The following is a 20,045-nucleotide window of genomic DNA, read 5'->3' as shown; positions in this document are numbered from 1 at the left end:
AACTGCACAGACAAGAACAGGGCCTGTCTTGAAGTGGCCTCAAAAGAGAAAGATGGAAAGCCTTCATGACGTTTGGTACGCCCATTTGTTTTCACGAGGGCAATTTGCCCTCCTCATCATGAATCGTTGTCCCTCATTTTGCAGTCGAGAAGTCAACGCGTGCCAAGAAATTGCTGGCATGATCGCTCTTGAGCGCATCTTGTCTGTTTACTGAATGTTGTTGCATTATCTGCTTTCATTTAATCACCTCTTTCCTCGATCTCATTATAATTAACTCTCGATTGTGATTTCGGCTACGTGGCACACAGGGACGAGTATGGGACCGCCATCACTGCAACTGGTCTGGCCGTAGTTGGCGCTGCCGCTGCCTACCACCTCCTCGGTACACCCCCCCCCAACTCTCTCTTCCCTCAACAAAACATGACGCGTGCCTCACAACTCGTCGCGCTACAGGTTCAGCGAAGCCAGCGCCCACTGGACCACAGTCGGTCATGATGCCGCCCGAGAAGAAGGGCGAGTCCCACGTCTACAGGTACTATTACTACGCCCCGACGTTTCCTCGAGACTTGAGCAGCCCAAGAAGGCCCATGCGTCCGACCCGTTGGGGCTTGAAGACACTAGTAACCCTGACGTCGCTGCACCTGTGCCTCAACGCAACGCAGATCGATCCATTCGCCTGACACCCTGGTGGAGACGTTCGTGCCCGAGACGACCACGCTCTACGAGAACTTCAAGTAACACTACGCCCGCCACCCCAACACTGCGCAACTTGAGAATTGTGGGCGGCCTTGTTGTTGACTGACAGAGTGTCGGTTTGTCGTTAGGCGCGGCTTCACGCTGAACCCCGAGGGTAACTGCCTGGGCTGGCGCCAGGGCGACGGACCCTACCAGTGGCTTTCGTACCGCCAGGTGCAGGATCGCTTCCTCGCCCTCGGCGCCGGCCTCCTCGAGCTCGGCTTCAAGCCCGTACGCGCCCGCCCCCAACTCCCGTCTGAGGCCGTGCATTCCTTAGATTCATCAGAGTCATATTGCTTGGCTCACCGTGACTCGCCCTTGGTTGCGATGGCGTCCTCAACAACAGAAAGACACGGTGGGCATCTACTCGCGCAACCGGCCCGAGTGGGTCATCACCGAGCAAGCGGCCAACGCCTTCTCCATGGTCGTGGTGCCGCTCTACGACACCCTGGGCGAGGAGGCCGTGGAGCACATCCTCAGGGAGACCAGCCTCAAGCTCGTGTTCTGCACCAACGAGAAGGTCCAACAGGTACGCGTGTGCAGCTTTAGCGTAATGTAAGCTCCCTTCGCCCCAGCGCTGACTGATTGATGTTGTTGTGACGACGTCGCACGTGCGACGTGACCACAACTAGTTGATCCGCGTACTGGACAAGTCCGACATTACGCACATCGTCACGTTTGACTCCTTTGACGACGAGGAGGCCAAGAGCGTCCTGCAAGAGCGGAACATTTCGCTGCATACCATCGACGAGCTCATCGAATTGGTACTCTCACCCTTCCCAGTGGGCGATGCCAGTGGCCCACTGGTCAGCGACTCATACGAATATATATCGCGACATATGCGGCGAACAGGGCAAGAAGAACCCCGCGAAGCCCATCCCCCCTTCGCGCGACGACCTGTGCACGATCTGTTACACCTCGGGCACCACCGGCACTCCCAAGGTCCGCGCTGAAGCCTTTGCACCCGCAACAACCCATGCGAAATTCAGTTCAATTTTTATTCTTCTCTCGGCTGTGACCAAGGCCACCCTCCAGTCTCACCTGTGGTGTCATATATTTCTTTTCTTTCCTTCCCTTCGTTTGGCTGTGCAGGGCGCCATGCTTTCGCACGGCAACTTCATCGCGAACGTCGCCGGCGTGTTCGTGCTGAAGCCTGGTACCGCGCCATCGCCTGCCGCTTTTGTGCTCGAATCGCGCACGCGATTCTAACGAAATATGCACCTCGTTACCTACGCAGACCTCGTCACGAGCTCGGACGTGGTGATTTCGTACCTTCCGCTGGCCCATGTCTTCGAGAGGATCCTGCAGGCCGCCGTCTTCCTCCAGGGCGCGTCGATCGGCTTCTACCGAGGCGTACGCACTTGCTGATGATCAGTGATTAGTTATCATATTATCATTATTACATTATTGTCTCGCCACACGCTCACTGGTGGTGATCGCTGTTAACAGACTGTGCCGGAGCTGTTTGACGATATTGCTACGCTGAGGCCTACTGTCTTCCCCTCCGTCCCGCGCCTCTTCAACCGCCTTTACGACAAGGTCCTCTCCACCTCTCTTTTTAGGGCGCACCGACGTGGATCTAATCAGTGACTCTTTTCTTTTCTTTTCTCTTCTTTTCGTTTTGATCGCGCACGCGAGTGCAGGTGATGGCGCAAAGGGCCACGCTGACCGGTGTGAAGAAGATGCTCTTCGAGAGGGCCTGGGCTGCCAAAGTCCAACTCCTCAAGTAAGTCCTACCACACACCACCCGCTCGTACACAACCAACGCCGCACCAAGCTCCAGAGGGGTCTTACGAGTTGGCGGTGTGATGCGCGCAGGGAGGGTAAGGTGTCGAGCCCGCTGTGGGACCGACTCGTCTTCTCCAAGATCGCGGCCAAGCTGGGCGCCCGAGTGCGTCTCATCATCAGCGGTTCGGCCCCGATCAGCGCCGACGTCAAGGACTTCCTGCGAATGTACCCCGCCCTTTTCTATTTACTCTATATTTTATCAAAACATTTATAATCTGGTGTTCTATCAGTAATATGACTATATTTAAAATTGTTACAGTTGTTTCTCGGCCGAGCTGCTCGAGGGCTACGGACAGACCGAGTGCTGCGCAGCGGCTTGTGCCACGATGCCCGGCGACACCACGTCCGGCCACGTCGGCGCGCCCCTCCCCAACTCTGAGCTCAAGCTCGTCGACGTGCCCGACATGGTTCGCCCCTTCTCGGCCTTCTCCTTGCAAGTGACCGCGCCTTCTGATTGGCACTTGTGCCGCGTGTTTTTATATAGAAATACTTTGCCACAGACAAGCCCAACCCGAGAGGCGAGATCTGCTTCCGCGGCCCCGCCGTGTTCTCCGGCTACTACCAGAACCCCGAGAAGACGTACGCTCAGACTGGCCATCACCCGCTCATCTCTTCGTTCCTCGAATTCTTCAGAGGATTGTTGCTGACCACTTGCGATCGCAGGGCGGAGGTGCTGGAGGACGACGGATGGCTTCACAGCGGCGACATCGGCGAGATGCAGCCCAACGGCACCCTCAAGATCATCGATCGCAAGAAGGACATCTTCAAGCTTTCCCAGGGCGAGTACATCGCGTACGCTATTCCTTCTCGCACGCCACACACACATACACACCACGCATGCAACTCACTGTGAAAAACACTTAATCGCCAATGCCGCCAGTCCGGACAAGCTGGAGTCGGCGTACGTGAAGAGCCCCTTCGTGGCGCAGATCTTCATCTACGGCAGCAGCCTCAAGGCCTCGCTCGTGGCCGTGGTCGTGCCCGACCCCGAAATCCTCCTCCCGTGGGCCAAGGAGAAGGCCATCGACGTACGCCCGCACCTACACACACGACACACATGACACACACACGCTCATTTTCTGTGCGTTGTGTGTGGTGACGTGTGGTGAATGCACAGGGTGACCTGGCGGAGCTGTGCCGCAAGGATCAGGTGAAGAAGGAGATCATGGCGAGCCTCAAGAAGGCCGGCGAGGCGGCCCACCTGAAGGGATTCGAGCGGCTGGCGGACATCCACCTGGAGCCCGAGGCCTTCTCCTCCGACAACGGCCTTGTCACGCCCACCTTCAAGCTCAAGCGCCCTCAGGTACACACCTCCGGCCCAACCGGTTCGTCGTTTCTTATCATTCTAACGCATTGACAACGTGTCTACAGCTGCACGAACACTACAAGGAACAGATTGACACCATGCTGGCCAAGCTCGACTAGTTGTATGTTTGGCGGCAGCCCACTGATCAAGTTTCAGACAATAACAATAAGCTCTATGCGGTGTTAAGATAAGATAATCGTTGCAGCTGTGTTGCTGTTCGAATACTCCACACCCGTTTTATGGCGATTCACTGAATCCAAATAAAATCCCACAATGAAGAGGTCTGGGCCAAGGAGGCAAGCACAAAGAGGGACAAGGAAGAGCATTCTGGGGCAGCTGGTGGGACTCCATTGGGCAACCAGTGGAGCTGGGAGCGGGAGTAGAATAGGCGGGAGTGGGGTTAACGCCCTGCGCCGGTGAAATACCGCCACCGAGCCCTAACCACGAGCTTTTTTCGTCTTCTCGTGTGCCCCCGCAGGCTGCACAGGCCTTGGGGGTACTTTTGTTGGATAGTCACCACTTCTTGATTTCTCTATTCTTTTTCAGTCTCGTTTTTTCTTCTATTCTTCTCACAGTATTTTGTACTGGTACAACTTCAAACTCCTCTACATTACTCAATTCCAACAGCTTGGCCACTGGTTTCATCAAGGGGAAGCTAGGGTAGAGGGGACAAAAGGAAAAAAATAAAAACCCACTGGAAATCAACCAATGAGCAACCAGAGTATGAAAAGCAAAAGCCACAACCCCTTGCTCCAGCTTTTGTGGGCTGCAGTGGGAGGTGGTGTGCTTGTGGCAAAGGTTTTTTGAGCAAATGGTGGTGTGGCAGAAAGCTGGAGAAGTGGGCACAAACACCTTGCTCAACCCCTTGCTCCAAACCCTTGTCATTGGGCAAATGGTGATGTGGTAAAGCTGGTTGGTGACCACCTTGAGGTTGGCAAATGAAGGGTGTGAGGCTGGGCCAAAGGTGGCAAAGAGCAAGGCCTACCTCTTGCTCCTGCTCAACCCCTTGCTCTGCTAGCATTGGAGGCTACCCCTTGCTCCATGCCTGCACAGGTTAGTCTTCTTGATGGTGGGGGAGGGTAAGGGTATTCTGTGTATATGGTGAAATGCTGGTGACCTGCTTTCATTTGGTAAAAAAAAGGGGAAGAACATCCAGGTTGGCCAAAAGGGAAGGCATTGTTCATTCCTTGCATCTTCAGCCATCACCATGGACACATTGTGATCAACACCCTCACCTGCAACAATTGAGGTGTTTGTAAGGCTCCCCTCTCCACTGGTGGCATCTCTACCTCATGTAGCCTTCTTTCCACTACCCTTGTCATGCATGTAGTGCATGCAATGGACAGCCAGAGCCTGTCTGCCTTCTGGTGCATGCTTGTGGTGGGCTCATCAGACCATGGCCATTTTTGGGATGGCTCTATGTGAGAGGTACACACATCTCTTCCCCCGCCCCCCGCCCCACCATCATAACCTTCTGACATGGGCACCTGCACACATCACTTCCACTCCTCCCTGCCCCGCCATCCACCGCCTTCTGACATGGGCACCTGCACACATCACTTCCCCCTGCCCCACTCCCACCATCACTACCACCTTCTGACATGTGCATGTGCACATCGCTTCCCCTGCCTCCCCATGCCCCCTCTGCACTTGTGGACCATGGGTCCAATTGCCAAGTTCAAGATCACTGGCTGCAGATCGCCCACAGACCTGACACTCTCACCCTACTGCAAATGGGTGTGCATCATGTACAAGCATGACAACGTCCATGCTTGGGGTGCTTGACTGCTGTCAACCCACATCCCGCCCACACCCATCACAGGCCCACCCTCTTCTTCACCCATGTCCATGCCCTCGTCCATGCTGTCTACACTGTCCCCACTGTTCATCTGGTGTTGTTGAAGTGGTGGGGCACCTCAGCCGAGGTGCATGTGCCAGTGCTGCTGTTAAACCTGACCTTCCTCCACCTCTTCTCACTGTCTATGACAACACTGGCTCATGTTGCAACATGCATCCAAACTCAGTAGTTGGAAAAAGTAACAGTCCCATGTCCTGTGACAGTGGAGTTGTTGGAGGAGTAGTTTGACAGGCAGAGTTGGTTGTGTGCCTGACAACTAAATTGCCCAACCAATATCTTCATAGCCCGCTGGCAAGACATTCACTCTTCTCTGACCTTCAACACCATAATGTCACCTTTCTGTTATCACACTTCTGTGGGTGTTCTTCTCATTCTTGGCAATCTGTTTGGTGTGAATGTCACCCCCCCCCCTATTGTTACCATCAAACAACTCAAATGATCTCTCTTACACTGCTCATCCTATCAGCCAGTGTTCAATTGAAAGCCAACGGTCAACTGCTGGCCATGACCTACTCCAGCACCCTGGGCAGCCACCCCAAGATCCTGTTGCAACTGTCGCCACAGAAGGGACTCTATTCCAAGGTGACTTTCAACCTGGCCGCCCCGACCAGCGGCCACGTTTGGAATGCCACTGTCACCTTGGCCTAATTAAATGTTCTTCCTGTTTTCCCATCTGGCCAATAAATGAGGGTCTCTTTATGGAAGAAATGCTGAGAGAAGGCAAGAGGGCGAAGCGCTGCGGGCTGCGTTCCTCCTCGACGTAGCGGTTGAGGAGCATCTCGTACTTCTCCTGCTTGGGTTCGCCAGCTCAGGTTAGTTGCGTGTTGGTGTCGTGCGTGTCGTGTCGTGCGTGTCACTGAAACCTTTTGACCCCCCACAAGGCCAACACACTTCCCGTGGGATTCGCGATTCTTCGGGTTAGTCTGTTGTAGAGTGCCCACAGCCCGCGGTTATTGGGGCGTATTGGAGGGTCGTTCTCGTGCCACAACAGGAGACCTGAAACGCACGCATGGGAGATTGTGTTGATTATAATTGAAAAACTGTACTCCTCAACACACCAGACACCAAACACCTTAAGATTCACCTTAAGATTTTTTGAGTGCCGCAGGGGCGTGTTCGGAAATCGGCAAAAACAGCAGATAGATAGCGGGCCACAAAGAGAGAAGGGACTAGTTGCGGGCGGAGGGAAGGAGTGTCTCGCCCCAGCTTACTGCAACAACCAGCAATGTTGTCGTCCTTGCCCCCGATCAGGAGGCTGTTCGTTCTTCTTCTCTTTCTTCTGGTTGTCTCCTTCGTTCTTTTCACCTCCTTTCTCAACCCTTCATCAAGATCTTCCGCCTCTTTCGTTTCTTCTTATCTCCTTGCAGGTGGCGCCAGCGGCACCACCCCATGTCCTTCTTCTTCTTCTATTTCTCCATCTCCACTTCCCGCTGCTGCTGGCCTGCCAGCCGAAGATCTTGCGCTGTACGAGCTCAAGAAGAAGGTCAAGGTCATCGTCACCACCGTGGCGCAGAACCGGGCCAGAGTCGAGCTCCTGCGGCGCGTCTACAGGGACGACCCATGGGCGCGCGACCTCTTCGTCTTCATCAGCGACACCGAGGACCCCGATCTCGGCACCATCACCGTCCCCAAGTGCAACGCGATGCGTTCCTGGGTCTCGGCCAAGTGCTGCCGGTTCGTTCCACCACCGCCACATTCCAAACGTGCCAATGTTGTATGTTGAGTATGTTCTCACTGAGTTACACTATATTCTGTCTACACGAGCAGGTTTGCGCATTTCTACTTCAGAGTGTGGGAGGAGCGGTATCCGGAGGTCGAGTGGGTGTTCAAGGCCGACGACGACAGCTACGTGCACCCGCGCAACCTAATCCTCACGGTGGCCAGCCTGATTGCCGCGGGCTCGTCGAACGGTAGCAACGCCGCCAGCAACTCTGCCGACAAGCCGCTCTTCCTGGGCGATCGCACGTCGTGGTACAACGGCCGACGAGACGACGACCCTGCCTCCCCCGATCTGCGCTCCATCACCATCTGGCCCCATGGCGGAGGTGCGCGTCTTCTTGTGTGTTTCTGTTGGTGTGTTTCGTGTGTGTGTGTGTGTGTGTGTGTGTGTGTCGTGTGTCGTGTGTGTGTCGTGCGTGCGTGCGTGCGTGCGTGTGTGTGTGTGTGTGTGTGTGTGTACGATGGTGTGCTGATCGTTCATTGGTTAATTGGATTGAACACACGCAGCCGGGTGGCTGATCAACCGGGCGGCGAGGGACCACCTGAAGAGCAAGCCGAGCTTGGGGTGCGGCGGGCTCGACGACGTGGGCTTCGGCCAGTGGGCCACCCGCAACGGGCTGGCCCTGACCCCCTACCACGGGTTCCACCAGCGGTCGGCCTTCGATGGGCGGCTCTACGGCGAGGGCAGAGACTTCCTCGATTCTGTCGTGCCGGCTGCCTTCTTCCTCTGCGTCAAGGATGACGTCATCCGGCTTCCCTACTACCCCGTCACGTTTCACAAGCTCATGGCCACCTTTCCTCAGGTAGCGCGTGTGTCATGTCGCATGTGAGTGTCGTGTCGTGTCGTGTCGTGCGAGTTGTGTGTCTTGGCGATCGTACTAAAGGTGCTGTGCTGAATGTGAGCTCGCAGATGCACGAGGTCATGAACAGGAAGAGGTTCGAGCTGGTACCTCTACCGGAGCTGCGGGCGGAGGACAAGCATCTGGAAGCCCGGGGCGACAACTACTACCGCCGGGTGCGGCCCTGGCTGGAGGCGCTCGCGGCCAACAAGACCGCCTATGCGCACGCAGACTGTCGCTCCGTCTTTGACCTGGACACGATTCTGAGCCTCAAACACGACCTCCAACTCCCCTAGACCCCAAGTGGCCATTTCTTTTTCTTACAAATAATTGGGAATACGAACAAGAGGCAAACTTATGTGTTTGCACTGTTATCATCTTTGTGGAGCGAGGTTGCCGCGATCGTGCCACCCGACCTGCCCGATTTGTTGGTAGCCTGCGGCGGCGGCGAGCGCTTCTCGTTTTCGTTCACGCGTAAAGATTAGTGTGGTGGTTTCATGAGGTGTTGGCGAGAAGAAGGGGTTACGTTGCTCTGGTGCCCACCAAGAAGCGGTTTTGACTCGAAAGCGTCGATACTTGCGGCGGCAGTTGGTGATGGTCGCGACAAATCCTCGGGCGTAGAGCAACACCTCAATGGCGGTGAAGTCAAAGGTTACGTCCTCCATCTGTGGGGTCTTCCCTTGCGCGGCACACTACCCAACTAAAGAGCGTTGCCCATTCTCAAACTCCACCACTCTGAGATCCCCGTCTCGCACGGCGTGTGGCTTTAGGGCACTAAAAAGGCCGAACTTACACACAACCGGCCAATGGCAAAAAATGCACGACAGTCAAAAGTCGCGCTAAAAAGCCGAGTGGACAACAGCTCCGCCACAAAGCGGCTTTTCTTTTCTTCTTTTCTTTTCGTTTCTTTTGTCACTTTACAAAAGAAATTGCAAAACAAAAGCTGGCGGATGTGGGCGGGGTCCGCTGATTTGTTCACCTCTCGCGGCACCCTCATAAACCCGAGCGGTTCCTCTGGGCCAGATGAGGATGAACGCGTACTTCTCCCCTGTTTATTTATTATTGAAAAAATTGTAACGGTTGCGGGCGGCCCACCGTCGCCACCTCGTGCAGGACGCGGCGTTGACGCCAGAGACGCCGCCGGAGGCTTGCGGCACGAGCGAACCCGCCTTCAAGGCCCTCTTCACCCTCCCGCCCGCTTTCATCCTCCAGCACGTACGCAACCACGCACACTCACCCTTCTTTCTGCGCGAGTCGACACGACACGACACGACCAACGACACGATACGACGCTCAACATATGCGACATGTCTTGCACGGTGGTCAGGTGCGCAACCGGAACGAAGCGCTGCTGCTGCTGCAGATCTCCTGTGCCGGGCGCAAGCTGGACCAGCTCGTGCGGCTCTTCATCACCGAACTGCAACAGGGCGATGCACGTGCCCTCCTCGACCTACTGTAGGCCTCGTGTCGTGTCGTTGGTCGTGTCGTGTCGTCATGTTGTGCCTGATGGTGGGGCAAAACGCGCAGGAATTGGAGGGACGTCTCCTGGATGCCCGTGAGTGGAGAGACCCGATCAAATTGGCCGCCATCCCCATCCTGGGCCAGTCGCATGCCATCAACCACAGGTGCGTACTCATGAGCGCGTCAATGTGCAGACACACCCGTACGTGCGTGAGTCCCCAACAATAAGCAACGATCCTGCCCAGATCCACCACGTGCGTCGTGGACCAGCTGAAGCGGTGCATTCGCGAGATCACCACACTACGGTAAGGGGCTTCTCTGCTGTTCCCCACTTGTTTTGCCGACCACGTCTTCTCTGCTGACACTACGCTCGAAGGAATTCCTTGGCCCACTACGCGCAGATCAACAGCACCTTGGCCGAGGAGCTGAGGGCCGAGGGGTGCGAAGGACTGGCCGGCGACAAGGCCACGCTGTACAGCGCCCGCTCATTCTCCTCATCCCCTCTCAGGAAACTGCTTCCTTTACGTTTATCAGTTCATCAGAACTTAGCTGATGCGTTGATGTGGATGGGCGGTGGGTGGATGGTTTGAACAGGGCCGAGGTGGAGCGGGCGCTGCTGAAGCGGCTCAACAACCTGCTGAGCGCACAGCATCCCTACCAGGGCAGCGGGACGCCCTGGGAAAGCATCCTGGCCTCGATTCTCAACTCGCCCTCGTCGTCGTCGTCGTCGGCCTCTTCGGCTTCATCCGAACCAACATCTACCTCAACCTCAACCTCATCTTCATCGTCTTCTTCATCTTCTGTCGCTCCACCAGCACTCGACCGAAAAGGCGGGCGTCGACAGGATCACCGCGATGAGGCCTACAACGAAGGAGCGGATGAGAAGAGTGAAAAAGAACGAAAGCGACAGATGCGAGGAACGCAAGCAGGCCCAACCATGTCGTCGTTTTCTTCGCTCTTCACGTCGCACACTTCGGAGATCCAGTTCGCGGTGCAGACCAACCCGAGCAAAGAAGCCAAGGCCAACAGCAAGAGCGGAAGGGAAAAGATCGAAGAGCGGAAGGGAGAGAGACACGAACGCGGGAAACCAACAGCGACCACCTCATCATCGGCCGCAGCGACGTCGACCTCGACCACCGGCGCACTGGCCGCCTCGTCCTCGCCCTACAGCGCTCCGGCGAACGCGCGCGTGGACCGCCAGCGCGGCAGCAGGGATCTGGCGGCCAGAAGCGCTTCGCACAGCACAACTGACGTACCTGACATTCCGCCGCAGCCTCCACACCCTGCGTCCCCCTCGTCGTCGTCTCCGTCGTCATCGTCCTCGTCTTCTTCATCTTCTTCGTCCTCATCGTCAACCCCGGCGTCGTCGGCCTCCACGTTCGCGGCGTCGCGCGACAAGGCTGCGAAAGGCCGCGAGAGCCACAGCGACGAGTCGTCGTCCCTCATCCTCTGCTCGGCCTCCGTGTCCTACTCCCCGCCGCTCATCGCCTCGCCGGCGTCGCTCACGCGCCATCGTCGCTCGCCGTCACCTCCGTCCGCCTCCGCGGCTGCGGCCCAGCAGCACTCGGTCTTGCCGTCGTTCCTCTGCTCGTCGTCTACACCGCCGTCGACTTCGCCGCTGCAGCCGCCGCCGCAGCCGCAGCCACTCGAGTTGTCGCCCTCGCCGCCGGCATCGCTCGCGACGACTCTGGCGTCGCTGGCGAGTGCAGTGTCGCCCATTCGCCCGGTGGACTCGCCCGGTCGCGGCGATGGCGGAAGCAGCGGCGGGGGCACGCCGCTCAGGGACATCCACACGCCGTTCTCGCAGCCCGAGGAGCCTCTCCCGCCGCCGGCCCATCTCCACGCGGCGAAGAAGAACGAAGAGCGAAAAAAGAACGAAGCGCGAAAGGGGAACGCAAAGGACGGAAAGAGCGAAGACGACGAAGCGAATGTAAGGGAGGAGCCAACGAGAAAGCGGGGCTACGAGGAAGTGCGAATAGCGAAAACGAAAACGAAGAAAGTGAGGCGAAGGGACACGCCGCACACTCGAATTACGGCGAGCAAGAACCAACAGCTGAGCGATGACGGCAAGAAAGGCGACGAGAAGACCATCGAAGCCGCTGAAGTGAATGAGGACCTCGATATCGAAGTCGACGAGGAGCTGGAGATCATGCTGAAGCGAGACGACGAGGAGGCTGAGGAGGCCGAGAAGCGGCGCGACAACGAGGGCGACTGGCCCTGGCCGTCGACCCTCCTCGACCACTCGCAGCTCACGCCCTTCACCTACTCCTCCCAGGCCGCCGACATCAACCCGCCCTCCTCCTCCGCCTCCCCGCCACCGCCTCAACCACCGCCCCAACCGCCGCAGCAGCCGAGCCAACAACGACTCGGCGAGCCCCTGCCAGAAGTCGACGAAGACGACGACGTCGAAGATGGTGAAGAAGAAGGCGACGGTGGCAGGAATGGGTCCGACTCCTTCCTTCCAGTCACTGTTCGCCGGTCTGTCGCCGTCGCCCGAGCTCGGTTCTTCCGAAGATGACGTCGAGGACGACGATGATGACAATGACGACATCGACATTTGACGCGCTCCTTTCATAAAAACAATCATCTGCTACATTCATTCCACACATTCCTTCCTTGGACCCGCTCGGTGAGTGCTCTGGCGCGTCAGGGCTCGGGCTGGGACTTGGCCGCGGCGGCTGCGGCGTTCTGCTTCTCGAAGCAGTCGAGTAGCGGGAAGGCCGGAGGCGGCGGCCTGGGCAGCTTTTTGAGCTCCTTCTGCTCCCGCTGCAGCTTCTTGGCGCGCACCTCCTCGGGCTTCAGGTTGACCGTCCCTCGGATCTCCTCCACATCCAGCAGGTTCACCACTCCATTCTGCGCCCCATGAATGTGAGCACGACACGCACACGCACACGCACACACGCACCACGGCACACGCACACGCACACGCGCGAATAGGAGGGGAGGAGAGACGTACGGCTTGGACGATGGAATTGAGGGACATGCACACCTTGGCGTACTGCGAGAGGATGCCTTCCTCGGTGACCAGCTTGCCCTTCTTCTTGCCCAGCTCGTTCAACACGTTCACAATCGCCTGCAGCACATCCGACACTGTCGTGTGTCGTTGTCACAATTTCAGCTACACACATACGCACACGCACACGCACATAGCACACGTACGGCCGAGTTCGTCAGCGTTGTTCTCCTGGCCGGCGACGAATATGAGGACCTCGCCCACGAGCGTATACACCACTAACTTGTTGCTGTTGAGTCCCGGCCGCACACGCACACGCACCACCGCACACGCACACACGGTCAGAGCGAAAGCTCACCAACGGACAAGGGCGGGAGGAGAGGTCGGTACTGGACGACGGCAATGAGGTGCTCCTCGGGCTTGAGCTGGGTCCATGTGACGGCCGTGGCGTTGTAGAGGGCTTCCTGCCACTCGTCCGCCTCCTCGCTGTTGGCCTCCGCCACAAAGTGTCGGCCTGCGCCCCGTCACATATTAATAACAGAAATAGTATTATTATCTATTTTTTTATTTGTAAATAATCCACGGAAGAGGCAGGCGGACGGAAAAATGTAGGGTAAGTGCGGGGGGAGTACTGTAGAGAATATTCTGGTCGGCCGGTTTGATGATGAATATACTGTGGATAAACATGGTGCGATGGTGCCGTGGCCGACGTCGTGTGCCGTCTGTCGTTTTCGTTCTTTTAGGTAATCTTTGATTCAAGAAATGAAGAGAAAATATGTTTTCCCGACACCACTTCGCTCAAGTTTTGTTTTATTGCTCTATTATCTTATTGACGTCTAACTAGGGGAGATGAAGAAGCTGCTGGGGCGCTTCATCCCTTTCAAGAACTCTGCTGCATCCGAATCGGGTGATGGTGCTGCTCTGCCGCCGCCGTCGACGGCCTACGCCGGCCGCAGCCTGGTCGGGTGCGACGTGTGTTCGAAGATCATCCCCCAGGCTGGGGACGAGCTGACGCCAGACCAGCTGCAGTTCGCCGTCGCAGAGGCCGCCGCCGCCGCCGCGGACGGGCCTGGCCACGGCGGTTGCGTGCGGTACCACTGCCTCGAGTGCGCCGACTTTGACGTGTGCGCCTCCTGCTACGAGTCCCGCTTCGACCGCACCCTCCACGACCACCCCTTCTCCCGCGAAACAGGTCCCCCCACCATTCCTTTATCTTCTTTTGGTGTTCAATTTATAATAATATTATATTATTATTGAATTCTTACATTGTAAAAAATGCTGTTGTTTTATTACTATTAATAATTTGCATAATGGCGCGTAGAGCACCAATACTCCATCGAGCGGTGTACATTGAAAGGCGGCTGCATTGCCCAATGCCTCAGGTAACATTCAGAATATATTCATATATTTCTATGGCGAAAGGCTGTTGTCAATGATGATTGAGCACATGTGTTCTCGCTCCATGGTCAGGCGAGCGTTCGAAGGGTTCGCTGGCCGGCCGCTGCTGGGGCACAGGCAGGTGCTGGCTCGGGACGACGACGGCAGACCGACCCAGCTGGCCAACCGATTCACCTGGACCACCTACGCGGAGGTCCACCATCGCGCCCTCCACTTCGGCGCCGCCCTGCTTCGTCTCATCCAGCCTGTACGGCCTCCTCTACAGTTTTGCTCGGTCGTATGTGCGTGTCGTGTCGTGTGTGCGTGCGTGCGTGCGTGCGTGTCGTGCTCACATGGCGTTGTCGACAGAGGGAGATGATGATCATCTGCGGCGGAAATCGCGTGGAGTGGTTCGTGGCCGACTACGCGGCCATCTTCAAATCGATCGTGACCATTCCCGTGCACGTCGCCTTCGACGACGCCGCGATCAAGCAGATCCTGCAGGAAACAGGCGGTCCGCCCCCCCTTTCTCACAACCAACCCGAAGCCCCTTTCTCGCAGTGTCAGCTCACCCGCGAGAGTGTGCAATGGTGTGCGGCGGTGCGTGTGCGGCGGTGCGTGCGGTGGTGCATGTGCGTGCCACGCGTTTTGTGGTGTGCCTCGGATCAACTGCAGCCAAGGTGGTGGTGTGCGAGGCCAAGTACGTCCACCGGTTCCTGGAGCTCCGAAAGGAATGTCCGGCGCTCGCGGTCGTCATTCAAATGGACCCTTCGCCAATCGACACGCATTTGCTGGTAGGACCTATTATTTATATATATATATATATTATGGCAATTAATATTAGCGTTAATATCTGGCGTCAAGCAGGGTTCGGCTGAGGGCGTGGCGCTACTGCGAATGTCGGACCTCGAGGCGGAGGGCAAGGAGCGCTACGACTCGGGAGAGCTGCAGTACGAGGGCGACCAGTACAACATCGTGTTCACCGAGCCCATGGACCTCTTCTCGATCATCTACACCAGCGGGAGCACCGGCCAGCCCAAGGGTACCATCACTATCAGCATCATCGGCATCATCATCATCGCATGCGCAGCAATTCCCGTCGCCCAGCTAACCTGAAGTTGGCCTTTGTTCACCAGGGGTGATGCACAGTGACGGCGGCTGGCGTCACTCCATATCCCAGAGCCACTGTAAGCGCTGACTGCACCGCTCTTGTGTTGCGCCGTTCCACAACCTCTGCAGGCACCATGTGATGAACCCCCCCTCTCTTCTAACCACTTCTTCGCCCACCACCGCAGCGAGTCTGCGGCCGCTGGTGGGTTACTCGTTTGCTCCTCTGGCCCACACGTCGCCGCGACGGTCGGTGATGGTGGCCATCCAGTTCGGTGGACGGATCGGGCTGGCGAGTGGCGTACGCCTTCACCCCACCCATTTTTCTTCCCTTCACCACCTGCTCACTCGCCACACGACACACACGACACGACATACGACACACGACACGCACACGACGCACACGACACACACGACACACACGACACGCACACGACAGATTGGAGATGTGATGTTCGAGGACTTGGCGATCCTCCGGCCTACGGTGCTGTCGTCGACGCCGCGGCTCTTCAACGCCATCCACAACGAATACAAGAAGGCGCTCGCCGCGGCCCTGTCTCGCCTCCGACAGCGCCAGCTGGCGTCACTGCAGCCAACAGACGAGCCCGAGACAACGGGCGAAGAAGAGGCGGGAAAAGGCGGAGAGGGAGGCGAAGAAGAGGAGGGCGTCTATGCGCGATATCTGACGCCGGTGGAGGACGAAGGCGACACGGAGGCCGAGGTGGAGAGGCTCGTGCTGCGGCAGTTCTCGAAGCTGCTCGGCGGCCGGGTCGCGGTTCTAGTGACCGGCGGCGCACCGACCTCACCCTCCGTTCTCCAATTTCTGGACAAGTACGCCACGCAACACCACAGTCACACACACACACACCACACACGCACTCACACACACACACACACACGCACACACACACACGAGGCACGACACGCACGGATGGTCGGCTTACTGGGTGGTTGGTGGCAGGTGCTTTCAGTGTATGGTCTTCAACGGGTACGGCACCACTGAGACTGCCGGCATCATGACCGAGGGAAACGTGACCGGCTCCGTGGGCACGTCGTCCCTTTGGCCTTCCACCCACCCATCCAGCCGCTGCTCCTGACCCTCCATTCTTTGCTCTCGCACAGAGGTGAAGCTGATCGACGCTGAAGAGCTCGGGTATCGCATCACTGACTCCCCCTACCCGCGGGGCGAGATCTGCGTGCGCTCGCCCGCGATGGCCCTGGGCTACTGGAAGCAAAAGTACCAACTTCGCTCTTTCCCCTTTCGCTTTCGTTCTTTCTGTTGAGCATAACCTACCTAACTTTTAACTCCTATGCGCGCGCGCAGATCGGATGACAGCTTCGATGCCGAGGGGTGGTTCCACACGGGCGACGTGGGCGAACAGCGGGGCAAGCAGATGGTCATCATCGATCGCAAGAAGCACATGTTCAAGCTCGCCCAGGGCGAGTTCATCGCGTACGCATCAAGTCACCGAGCAAATGTGGTGGCAAACTTCTCACTCCACCCCACCCGCTGCCCTTCGGTCTCCCCCCCCCTTTCGGCACAGCCCCGAGCGGCTCGAAGGTGTGTTTGGGGCCAGCCGCTACGTCGCCAGCTCTTCGTGTGGGGCGACTCTCTGCGGTGTGTGCGCCTCCTTAAACTCCCAGCAACTCCCAACCCGTGACGCTCTGACTCTTTCTCTTCTTCACCTTAGGTCGTATTTGGTGGCCGTTGTGGTGCCCAACCTTGACGTTCTGCTCGAGTGGGCCAAAACAGAAAACGTGGGCCTGGGTACGGCTTTGAGACGCACAGCTCACCATGCTTTTTTTGTGCTCTTCTTGTTCACACACACACACACACACACACACACACACACACACACACACACAACACACACACACACACAACACACACACACACACAACACACTGTTTCAGTCAGCCGAGGAGCTGGCGGACCCCCGGCTGCTGTGCCAGAACCCGCTGGTGGTCGACCACCTTCTGTACGAGTTCGCCGTTCTCGGGATGAACGCGCAGCTGCAGCCCTACGAGGTGCCCAAGGGCCTGCTGCTCGAGCCCGAGCCGTTCACCGACGCCAACGGCCGCCTCACGTCCACCCAGAAGCTCAAGCGACACGCCGTGCAGCGCGACTACCGCCCGGCCCTCACCGCCCTCTGCGACCGGCTCGACGCCGAAGCCCGGTTCATCGAAGTGGTCGACCGCGTGCTCTCCCAGGGCGACGACGACGCGGGCGGCCGCCCGTCGCATGGCGGCGTCACCAGCGCCGCTGCGAGTCTCAAGAAAAAGAGCTTCTTCCAGATCGGCGGCGACTCTCTGTCAGGCACGTACATCACCATCACTGTCCCAAGCCTTCACAGTTCACCCCCGCTGATGTGTGCGGCGTGTGCGGTGCGATGTGTGGCGTGTGTGGCGTGTGCACTGTCGGTGGTGAACGGTGCAGCCGTGCGTCTGCTGTCGGCGGTGAAGGACAAGTTCGGAGTCGAAGTGCCGGCGGCGATGCTCTATGGCGAGAGCGCCCGGTTGGATGACGTCATCCGATTCCTGCAGTCGCACTCGCCTTCGCCTTCATCGAAGACGGCCTCCACTTCATCGGCGTCTTCTCTCGCAGTCCCGGCGTCGTCATCGTCCTCCACCACCACCACCATCGACTGGGACGCCGAGACCACGCTCCCCGATGACATCGTACCCTTTTCGCCATCATCCGGGCCGCTGGCTTCTGGGAAGCCCGCCTCGTCTCCCAAGCGGGTGCTGCTCACCGGCGCCACGGGCTTCCTTGGGGCTTTCCTCCTCGCCGAACTGCTCGAGCAAGAAGACGACATTCTGGTACCTACATTTATTTATGTATTTATCTATTATTTATTTATTGATATATTTCTATTTGCATTGATTTCATTGTTCAGCCTTCAATTATTATGTACTTTAATTTAATTTAATTCGCTGTTACCAGGTGTACTGCTTGGTGAGGGCCAGCAGCGACGAGGAGGCGGCACTGCGCGTCGACGCCGCCTTGCGCTTCTACGACCTGTGGGACGACTCCACGCCAGCGGGGATCGCTCCCGTACGTCTGTTCTGCAGCGCAGCGCTGCACAGATGACACAAAACCAACTGTCGTGTGTCGTGTGTGCCGTGTGTGCCGTGTGCCGTGCCGTGCGTGTGTCGTGCGCGTCGTGGCGTACTGCAGCTGGCGGGCGATCTGTGCAAGCCTCGGCTAGGCTTGCCGCCGGCCGTCTACGACCGACTCACGAACGAACTCGACGCCATATACCACTGCGCCGCCTGGGTCAACGGTAAGCCCGCGTCAAGCCCCGTCGCTTTCGCTTTGACCACCACCGCCGCCCAAGCTGACGTGGCACGTCGCAGGCGTGCACTCCTACCAGGCGCTCAAGTCGAGCAACGTGGACGGCACGCTCGAGATGCTGCGGCTGGCGTGCGCCGGCCGGCAGCGCACGTCGGACGCCGGGGTCGCCTTCCATTACGTGTCGACGATGAGTGTCCTGTCAAACCCCGACGCGGTGGCGCACCCCGAGGATGTCGACCTCGCCACCATCGACCCTCACCACCTCACCGGCTATGGGTACTGTAATCATCAGACACGACACGACCAACGACACGACCAACGACACGACCAACGACACGACACGACCAACGACACGACACACGCATGCAGCTAAGGCTGGAGTGCAGGCAGAGCAAGTGGGTGGCAGAGCGGTTGGTGCGAGCGGCAGCGGACCGCGGCCTTCGAGCGCGCGTCTACCGCCCGGGCACCATATCCGGCCACTCACGCACCGGCCACTCCAACACCGATGACTTTGTCTTCCTGTACCCTCTCCTTGTGTGTCGTGTGTCGTGTGTCGTGTGTCGTGTGTCGTGTGTCGTGTGTCGTGTCGTGCTTAACAACGACGATGACACCAGGTTCCTGTGCGGCGTGTTTCAGCTGGGAGCCTACCCACTGCCCTCGGCGGAGAAGGACTCCTCTACCACGGGCATGAACCTCGCCCCGGTGGACTTTGTCGTTCGCGCCATTGTGCACCTCAGCCTCCGCCAGCAGGGCCTGAGCGGCGAGGCCGACGATGGCGATGGCGCTGGCGCGGTGGCGACGTACCACTTCGTGAACTACAACCACGCGCGGCGGGGGAGCTTCCTGCTGTGGGGCGAGGTGGTGGACCACCTACTGAGCTTCGGCCACGAGGGCGAACTCGAGGGCCTCCCCTACGACGAGTGGCAGCGACGCCTCATGCGCGCTGTCGACAACACGAAGCGAACCGGACGCCAGGGCGAGAAGAACGAAGAGAAGAAGAAAGCGAAGAGCAAGCAAAAACGAACAAAGAAAGAGAAGAAGACGCGGCGGGGGACGAAGAAGGAAAGGAGAACGGAAAATGAAGACGAAGATGGAGTAGAGGAGGAAAGGAGGTGTCCGGCGCTGGTATCGCTGCGGTCATACTTCCAGGGCAGCGCGCTGCCGTTCCGGGCCAAGGAGTACAGCTGTGCCCACACGCTCAGGTAAGCCATCTCTTTCTCTCTGTCTCCGCTCTTCTTCGTTCTTTGCTCTTCGATTTCCTTCCCCCCCATGCACCACTCATGAATGGTACTCTGTGCTCCATCATCATCGTTGTAGAGCGTTGCAGGGGAGCGGGATCGAGTGTCCGCCCATGGACCGCACAATCATACACAATTATTTTCGTTGGCTGGTGACGGAGTGCCTGGCTTCAGCGTAGCAGAGTCACAACGCCTATCTAAAAGGCGGCACCACCACCTGGCCTGGATTCGAAAAAGAACGGCGCAGGCCGCCGTTACATACCAGGCCAACAAATGGAGAAAAGTGGGTCTATTTCAGGGGCAAGTTCAGGCTTCTTCTTGGTTGATTGGGGAAAGTTCCATCGAATTTGGCCTCCTGCCACAGTTGAG

The 20,045-nt window shown here is 57.9% G+C and overlaps 5 protein-coding genes across 5 annotated transcripts; 4 read left to right on the top strand and 1 right to left on the bottom strand.

The window, feature by feature from the left end:
- Window positions 1-52: 52 nt before the first annotated feature.
- ACA1_078990 (acylCoA synthetase, putative) lies at window positions 53-3,948 on the top strand (the record flags this gene model as incomplete). The annotated part of the gene is made up of 19 exons (XM_004337779.1): window positions 53-75; window positions 309-382; window positions 454-532; window positions 663-734; window positions 825-966; window positions 1,082-1,264; window positions 1,368-1,499; window positions 1,588-1,677; window positions 1,828-1,891; window positions 1,973-2,088; window positions 2,185-2,274; window positions 2,379-2,461; window positions 2,554-2,688; window positions 2,783-2,930; window positions 3,008-3,102; window positions 3,187-3,315; window positions 3,404-3,551; window positions 3,641-3,826; window positions 3,895-3,948. The coding sequence occupies 19 exons, from the start codon at window positions 53-55 to the stop codon at window positions 3,946-3,948; spliced, it is 2,043 nt and encodes a 680-aa protein (XP_004337827.1).
- Window positions 3,949-6,191: 2,243 nt separating this feature from the next.
- Window positions 6,192-8,541, top strand: ACA1_078980 (uncharacterized protein; the record flags this gene model as incomplete). The annotated part of the gene is made up of 6 exons (XM_004337778.1): window positions 6,192-6,305; window positions 6,452-6,485; window positions 7,136-7,361; window positions 7,455-7,732; window positions 7,914-8,209; window positions 8,317-8,541. The coding sequence occupies 6 exons, from the start codon at window positions 6,192-6,194 to the stop codon at window positions 8,539-8,541; spliced, it is 1,173 nt and encodes a 390-aa protein (XP_004337826.1).
- A 733-nt stretch (window positions 8,542-9,274) lies between these two features.
- ACA1_078970 (uncharacterized protein) lies at window positions 9,275-12,224 on the top strand (the record flags this gene model as incomplete). The annotated part of the gene is made up of 7 exons (XM_004337777.1): window positions 9,275-9,295; window positions 9,359-9,460; window positions 9,573-9,641; window positions 9,773-9,870; window positions 9,952-10,011; window positions 10,083-10,178; window positions 10,301-12,224. 7 exons carry the CDS (start codon window positions 9,275-9,277, stop codon window positions 12,222-12,224), a joined length of 2,370 nt encoding a protein of 789 aa, XP_004337825.1.
- A 128-nt stretch (window positions 12,225-12,352) lies between these two features.
- On the bottom strand, window positions 12,353-13,346 carry ACA1_078960 (Longinlike, putative; the record flags this gene model as incomplete). The annotated part of the gene is made up of 5 exons (XM_004337776.1): window positions 12,353-12,559; window positions 12,663-12,796; window positions 12,866-12,948; window positions 13,050-13,173; window positions 13,292-13,346. 5 exons carry the CDS (start codon window positions 13,344-13,346, stop codon window positions 12,353-12,355), a joined length of 603 nt encoding a protein of 200 aa, XP_004337824.1.
- Window positions 13,347-13,508: 162 nt separating this feature from the next.
- On the top strand, window positions 13,509-19,644 carry ACA1_078950 (fattyacid-CoA ligase; the record flags this gene model as incomplete). The annotated part of the gene is made up of 19 exons (XM_004337775.1): window positions 13,509-13,851; window positions 14,144-14,304; window positions 14,406-14,550; window positions 14,712-14,830; window positions 14,904-15,078; window positions 15,332-15,444; window positions 15,583-15,974; window positions 16,105-16,186; window positions 16,268-16,380; window positions 16,468-16,596; window positions 16,688-16,741; window positions 16,835-16,911; window positions 17,062-17,496; window positions 17,581-17,963; window positions 18,088-18,198; window positions 18,322-18,427; window positions 18,501-18,714; window positions 18,825-18,959; window positions 19,053-19,644. 19 exons carry the CDS (start codon window positions 13,509-13,511, stop codon window positions 19,642-19,644), a joined length of 3,879 nt encoding a protein of 1,292 aa, XP_004337823.1.
- Between the last annotated feature and the right edge of the window lie 401 nt (window positions 19,645-20,045).

The sequence above is a fragment of the Acanthamoeba castellanii genome (assembly GCF_000313135.1).
Source record: "Acanthamoeba castellanii str. Neff unplaced genomic scaffold scf7180000084615, whole genome shotgun sequence".
NCBI lineage: Eukaryota > Discosea > Longamoebia > Acanthamoebidae > Acanthamoeba > Acanthamoeba castellanii.
The sequence above is the reverse complement of the archived record's forward strand: the minus strand, read 5'-3'. Positions and strand labels throughout refer to the sequence as shown.